General features: G+C 38.9%; 1 protein-coding gene across 1 annotated transcript; it reads right to left on the bottom strand.

Moving 5' to 3' along the window:
• Positions 1-4754: 4754 nt before the first annotated feature.
• On the bottom strand, positions 4755-6717 carry LOC149386002 ((+)-larreatricin hydroxylase, chloroplastic-like). The gene has a single exon (XM_089626568.1). The coding sequence runs from the start codon at positions 6664-6666 to the stop codon at positions 4942-4944; it is 1725 nt and encodes a 574-aa protein (XP_089482694.1). The 5' UTR covers positions 6667-6717; the 3' UTR covers positions 4755-4941.
• Between the last annotated feature and the right edge of the window lie 1450 nt (positions 6718-8167).

Below are 8167 nucleotides of genomic sequence, written 5' to 3'. Positions count from 1 at the left end.
TGCTTATTTATTACTTCCGGAGTTCAATCATTCGCATGTAGATTTGGATGTTTAGAAAATGTTTGATGCAGGCGAAAGCTATGCCGTGAGTAATGATTCCAACCGTTGATTCGACGCACAAGTATCGGTTAAAATTCTTCCAAAACCTGTGGATTCAAGACAAAGAATACCAGTTTTTTGGCATCAAATTCGATTCCGCTGTTGAAAACGAAATTGGAATTTAGATAGATGATTTCTTTTCATTCATAAACTAATCACCAAGGTCTGAAAATGGTGATTAAATACAAGTCACAGAAATTCCAAATGACAAGAAAATCAACAGACCAAACAAACCGAAAAGACAGAAAAAACTAAAGGATAAACAAACCCAAAAGATACACAATTAAAGCTACAAATTTAATTTCGGAATAAGTAAAAAAAAGAGCGTTTTTTTTACTCGAAAGGTCGCTTCCGAATAAACTCGTAAACGTCCTAGGGTAGCTATCGTCCGCAGCTTCGAAACGAATGACGCCAATAGCAAAACGGACGCTCGAGTCAACCAGTGCGCCTCCTCAAAGTCGCACGTGCTGGACCGTTTCGCAAATCGTTCCAGAAACGTCAAAGCGTGTTCGATGTGGGGCTGGTCTGCATCATTCCCTTCGAGCACTTCGCCCTCGAAGTCTGGTCGTCGTCTTCCGATGGCTAGACGTGGAAATGAATGAGATGCTTCACGTTGAACACGTCGGCGGTGGAGATGTGGCTGGGGAGCTTGACGCGGTAAGCATTCGGATTGATCTTCTCGATGATCTCCATGGGTCCGATCTTCTTGGCCGCAAGCTTGTTGTAGTCGCCGGTGGAGAAGCGTTCTTTGGCGAGGATAGCCCACACAAAGTCACCGACCTCAAACTCGACGTTACGGCGGTGTTGGTTTGCGCGAGCCTTATAGCGAGCATTGGCGGCGAACAGGTTATCGCGTACGGTCTTGCGAAAAAATTAGCGGCCTTCCCATGCGTCTTCTTAGTGCTCGGGATAGGAATAAGATCCAAAGGCCCACGTGGTTGAGCGGAGTAGACAACCTGAAAAGGACTAAAGCTCGTGCTCCGATTGACAGCATGGTCGTGAGCATACTCGGCTTGGCTAAGCTTTTGGTCCCACCCCTTTGGGTAATTGTCAATGAGGCATCAAAGTAAATTGCCGAGAGAGCGATTAACCAAATCAGTCTGACCGTCGGTCTGTAGGTGGTAAGCACTGCTGAAATCGAGCTTTGTATTTACCATTTTCCACAAGCTTCTCCAAAAGTGACTGACGAACCGCGTATCACGATCGAAAACAATCGATGCCGAAAGACCATGAAGACGATAGACATCGCGGAAGAAAAACTGAGCAACGTTGACGGCGTCTGTCTACTTACACGGAATAAAATGTGCTATTTTAGAGAAACGATCGACAACAACAAATATCGAGTCGTTACCTCGCTGAGTCCGCGGTAAACCTACCACAAAATCCATGCTAATGTCGGTCCAAGGTTTAGATGGAACGGGCAGCGGCATGTAAAGCCCCACGTTGGTCGCACCGCCCTTGGAGACCTGGCGAATGTTGGAATTGATCCTCCTTGTTTTGTTTTTATCTGTTTCTCTTAATTGAGAATGTATGGAAGGCATCCGAATAATTTTAGAATATGTTGTTCAATTGAGCGTGTATTGGTTAGAGTGTTGATAAGATAAAAATACTGAATGCGCTTACTCCACTCATCCATTCATAGATAAGCTCCGAGTTGGCGTGAAATAAAGGAGCTCTCGTGGACTAGAGCTCAAGTGAACTTGAAGATTGCCCAGAAGTTTGGCATCCAAATGAAAAGAGCAATAGTCGGAGTAGAGGTAAGTGGGAATTATAATATAAAAAAACGATGATGTATTTAAAAATAATAATAGTTGTAACACCGTGTTTGGATCAACACTTAGAACCGTTCATGGTTTGGTCTAGGGCCGGTCTCTATGACCGCACGTAGGTTGGGTGTGGTGAAATCTCATCTTCTCATCGTCTTTGCCTCGCCGGAAAAAGGTTCTCGATTTCTCGTCATTTTCTCAATCGCTCCCTTTGTGTTCTTCACGTTCGTCGAGCCCTTCGAGTTTGTCGAGTTCTTCGGGTTCTTTGTGTTCGTCTAGTTCTTCGTGTTTTTTGAGTTCTTCGCGATCTTGGGTTCTTCGCGTTCTTCATATTCGTCGTGTTCTTCGCCTTAAAAGACAAAAAAAAACGTGAACTAGAGGGACGCGAAGGGGTTTTCCGTGGCGCGGACTCCGATGCTCAACATTAGTTAAGGTGGCTAATGTTTACATTTTTTTCACCCTAAAATTTTCTGATTTTTTTTGTGCATATTAGGCTCCCTAGTCTAGATTCCTGATTTCGTCTCGTCTCTGAACACATCTATAATGGCTATTCAAAGTTCAAACGCAAAACTGCCCAAAATATTTTAAAAAAATCATAAAATACACAAAGAGCCATCTTGGGAAGCCCAAACCTATTCACTTAATTACAAAAAGTTAATTATTTACCAAATTTCTTAGTTTTTGTGGCTTAGTTAGTTAAAAAAATTTGATATCACATGGTGAAGATAAAAGAGCACCTCATAACGGAAACTATATACTTCAACAATTACTGATAAGACACTACCATAAATTGTAGATACAATTATTTTAGGGTAAACTAACAACATAACCATTTTGAAACACATGATTTTTGGAATCTAACCAACGTTTGGTAAATTTTGCAATCTAGCCATTTACGGATATAAAATACCTAATTTACTTTTTTTTCTTATACTTACTTGATCAAAACACTAGCCCACGTTTGACCGGTTTGAATTGTATATATCCAATTAATTTCAGAGTTTTTCGCAATTTAATTGGATATTTAGCTAATTTAATAGGAGATTCGGTGATGTAATTAAAAAAGAAAATTTAATGCAATAAATGCACAAAAAATTTACCATAATTAACAGAAATTAACAAATCAGCGGAGATTAACAAAAACTTACAAACATTTACACAGTATTTGCTTACACGGTTATAATTTCAGCAATTTAATTTCAGCTTTTTGAATTCATAATATGAGATTCGGTGATGTAATTAAAAGGGAAAGGAAATATTTATTTGATTGAATAAGTCAAACAAGATAATGAATACACGTAATTATGATAAAATCCCGTTCAAAATTAGAAAATAAATTTGGAAAACAAAAATACCGTATTAAATGCGTATTAAAGGAAATGAAAGAAATCGGCTCTACCTACACATATGTAAATTTACCATAATTAACAGAAATTAACAAAGCAACGGAGATTAACAAAAATTTACGAACATTTACACTGTATTTGCTTACACGGCTATAATGTTCATTAAAGAAAAAAACGTTCAATAACCAACTTTGCCAAGTATAGAATTTTTTTTAAAATTCGAAATATAAACCTAATATAACAAATTCGGCTACAAAACCAAGTTTCAAAACGTGGGCTAGTATTTTTGAAACCAAACCAAGACTAATATAGTAAATACCATCTTACATTAATATGACACGTCATCAAATTTGACTAGATTCGAAAATTAAACGAAACGTTGGTTAGATTACAATTGTAACGTTTGATGTGACTTAGATCGACTAATTTTTCATTATTTTATGCCGTTGTAAGAAGTTTAATTTCAACAAAGATTATTGTACCGTTATAAAAATTGGACTTTTTATAACGATTTTTGTGTCGGTGTAGAATCCTCTATATCATAAGATTCTACCTGCCGTACAAAATATCAATGAATCTTTCTAAAACGGTTTTTAACTTGGAATTTCGTAACTGTAGCAGTGAGAGTACTTAAGCCTAATATAAAATGGGATACTTTCTTTAAACACCCCAAACTTATAGGGGGCTAGGTGTTTTACGGAATGAAGAATCAAAATAGTGTGGCAAAAGTTTGGGCATATATTTATGCTAACAATAACGAAATTTAGCACATTAAGTAAAGGGCTAATATTCTAATATCCCCGGCCCATCAAACTAACGAAGCAATATCAGGTCGCGTAAACAAGTTAGCCAATTGTTTTGAGCCCCAATCGCACGTGTGGTCTAATTGTTTATCCATATGATGATCTTCAAATTATTGGCCTCCGAAATATCTAACCGTACGTACAGCCTTATCAATAGGCTGCAATTTTGTACAGATAAACATAGCTCCAAAAGTCCACATTAATTATTTAAAAAGTTAGCGATATAAGCCACAAGCGTTTGCGTTTTAACCAATGTTTTGTAAATTTTTCGTAAATAGCCAAAAAATTTTGTAAATATTTCGTAAAAAGCCATATTTACTAGAAATTTACTCTGCATTTTTTATTATTTTGATAGCATAAATAAATTTACGTGGCTATTTACAAAAAATTAACGAAACGTTGGTCATTTCAAAATTTCTAACGTTTCATATGGTTAAATAGTCATTGGTCCCTTAATTATTTTGTATTTTAGTTAAAAAAAATTAGAAGTATAATTTCAAATACAAATATAAATAGCCAATGCCGCTTGAATTAGAGTTTTTTTTTCATAATAAAAAATTTATGTCATATCATGAATCGAATAAAGACCATTCTTATCCATATAGCTATAATATTATACATGCTATAATCTAAAACAGCTAGATTTTTATTTTGTTTATATATACCAGTTTCATGTTTTCTTTTTGTTTTTAACAAACGATGTACTAAAACTCTAAATGTCTGTAAGATCATTTTATAATAACCTTAGATTTAATAACAAGAAGATATAAGATAGATTGATAGATATAAGGGGATACTTCTCGTCCAACGAAACCAACCTAAAATAATAAAACCACGAAATACACACGCAACGAAATAGTACCATGCACACACAACTTAATACTTAAAGAGGGCAATGACAGACCTCTGAATACCGGTATCATATTTTCAGGATATGAGCTCAATCTTGACTCCGCCAATGATGATCGGGTCTCTGGACCTCGGGAAAAGAGTAACGACGATTTCTTTGTCATCGTCGACGCCGAGGTCGTCTAACAAATCTGAGACACCAAGATTGAGCGAAACCTTGCCAGAGGTGCTCTGAGGCACAGTTACGAAGCTTCCTGCGAACTCGGAGTCGTTTGCCCTGCTGGTCCCGTCCTCGTTGTTAATGTAAACGTCGAACTTGACGGTGAATTTGCTGTCGAATTCGATGTCCTCAACAACCAGAATCTCCTCCTCCTCCTCCTTCTCGTTCTTGCTCCTCCCTTTCTTGGGCCGCGGAACCACCACCGTCACCGGCGAGTCCACCAGAGTCAAAGGAAACTCGGACAGCAGGCGTTGATACTTGAGGCTCCGGGACTTGCTAGGCTGTGGCTTGCTGACCCTCGGTCTGTACTTTTCGTTTGTCCACTCGATGGGGACTTTGTCGTAGGCATAGCCGAGGCGATTGGTGTCGAGGCAGTCGCGGACCGTGACCCTGACGAGCTGCTTTTTCTCGTCGTAGAACACGAAGGAGGCGTTGAGCCAGTCGGGATCGGAAATGTCCTGCCTTTTCGTTCCCGGAAGCGGCAGTGTCTTCCAGAGGTCCCACATGCGGTCCACGTTGGCGTGGAGAGCGTAGAACAGCGGGTCCCGCCCAGCTGAGTAGAAGTTGCCCATGTTCTCCCCGTTGCGCGGGAACTTCACTGGGTCCGTTTTCTCTGGCACCTTTGTCCCGGACAGAATGTGGATCACGTTGTGCGGATTGGTCTCTATGGTGCCCGCGGATTGTTCGCTCGGCACTTTGTCTCCGGCGATGTACTTGGCCCCGAAGAAGAGAATCGGAACTTTTGCCTGGGAGACCATCTGCTTGTACATGGTGAAGAGATTCTCCTCGATCTGTGCGTTGTTGCTGATGCCCTGGTTCTTGAGGTTGAAGTCCAGCACGTACGGAGGCAGGTGAAGCGGGTTCCGGAGCACGTCGTAGAGCGGGGAATTAGGGTTTCTGGTGAACATCGCGGGTATGGTCATCCCGTCCCGCGCGTCCCAGTTCCAGAAGGGGATCGCGAAGGTGGGGTCGTTGATGAGGCTGCCGAGGATGCGCTCGAAGAAGTAGAGGTACCATCTATGGAAAGGGAAGAAGAGCCAATTGAAGTGGACCTGGATGTCGAGCTTTGGATAGCCCACCTGCCCGTAACCGCCGTTGCAGTAGGCACAGTGGACCTTGGCCTGCTGGGAGAAGCTGCGCGGATCGCTGTCAGGGAGGGCCTTCATTCGCCGCAGAGCCTCCTCGTACTTGGCCACGTACTGGGGGCCCACCAGCTGAGCCGCGGGCCTCATGCGGGGACGTGCCTGCGTTGGAAATTGGAAGGGGACGGGCGTTGTGGCCGGGGCTCGGCAGTCGACAACCACCCCGGGTGGGAGGTCAGTAGGTGGGTTCCGTGGTTTGGAAAGGTCAGGGGCTTGGATTGGGGCCGCCAAAGCCGCCGGAACCCCAGAAACGCCGTACAGTCCTCCCAGGCCCATAACCACGTCTCTGCGGCCCATTTTGTCATCATCACTACTGCACCGGATCTTTGAACGACTGCGTGAGTGATCAGCTCCATGTTTAGTGTAATAATTATAGGATCGTGGTTTTGTTGTAATTGTGGGAGATGGAAATAGGGATGGTACAAGAGATACATTGGCCATGTTTTCGATGTTTGTTTGTATCAAGATGTGTGTAGTAATGTGGTATAGGAGACCCTTTTTATAGCCGTTTATAACCTAACAGTGGTTATTATCAAGTATAAAGTTTTTTTCTTGCGGGTTATCTAGTAAAAAGTTATGGTAATAGCGGATACAAACATATCGACTAAAAAGTTATGGTCACTGATCAAACAAACTAGGTAGTCAGACAACTGTATAACAAGTACAAAAATGGCCTTGACTAATTTCAGGTTTAAGTTGTCCATATATATGTATTTTTAATATTTGTGTGTATATTTACTATTATTAACTATAAAAACACGTTTTAAAATGTTATAAAAATATTGTTTATTATTTGGTAGTATTATCATGATAAATTTGAATAATATCGGTAACAATAAGAATAAAAATATTATATACGCCATAACACACTCCTATTTTTTTAACTCTTTCTCTCTCTCTCTCTCATAACATTTATTCTTCTTTTTCCTCAAACACATTAGACATTACCCACAAAATTTAAACATATAGACCAATATTTATAAACCACTGTAAACACGTGTGTACAATGTTTGTGTTCTTTGGAGGTTTCAATTATAGTTCTTTCAATTTTTTTCGCTGGGCATCCTCGATCTTCTTCACAGATGTTAACAATTATATATATATATATATATATATATATATATATATATATATATATATAAACCACTATAAACAAGTTTGTATGATATTTGTATTAATTCTTGGGACTTCAATTTAGTACTTTTGGTTTTTTAATTCTTAATATTTGATTTGTTGGACATCCTATTCTTCACAGACGTTTTATTTTATATTTTGGTGATAAAATTTTGAGTCATTTTAAACTTTGTAGTTTTCCGGATGTGTTTGATTGATTTTAAACATTATAATTTTTTCTATTGGTTTATATTTTGTATTCATCAATTGAAGAAGGGTGATTATGTAATTTCAATATGGTTTAAAATAACTTATGATATAAAATAAATGAAAATGTTAACTAGCTCGATGTATTCTGATTTGACTATTTTATGTGTACAAGAAAAGATTTAGCTATTTAGCTAGAACTCCCAAATAATAATAAACATGTGAGGTATTGTACTTTAAAAAAACATATATTATAAATTAGTTATTGAATGAGGTATTGTACTCAATTGATCAACTTGTTATTTGTGTATTCGAGATATATAATTAAAAAGAATCAGCGTAAAGTGATGTTTAAGTGAGTGTGTCACGTCACGTGATTCCATATAAAAAAACTGGGAAAAAAACATTCAAGTAAAAACGATAATGGTTCTCATCAGTGACATCAACCCAACGATATAAAAAAGTCACGGGCTTCTACAATTGCGTCCATTTTCTCTTTGGCATTTCCACGATGTCTCTCTCTTAACCCAGCTGTGACTCACTTATTATAAATAAAACATAAAACGTGATAAATAAAACATAAAACGTAACTGGATCGGTTCGGTTCGGTTTTTGACATTTT

This window comes from Urtica dioica, chromosome 9 (genome assembly GCF_054948205.1).
Source record: "Urtica dioica subsp. dioica isolate 48M chromosome 9, U.dioica_male_clone48M_v1_H2, whole genome shotgun sequence".
NCBI classification, from domain to species: domain Eukaryota; kingdom Viridiplantae; phylum Streptophyta; class Magnoliopsida; order Rosales; family Urticaceae; genus Urtica; species Urtica dioica.
Note: the sequence above shows the minus strand (reverse complement) of the source record. Positions and strands in the feature narration are given on the sequence as shown.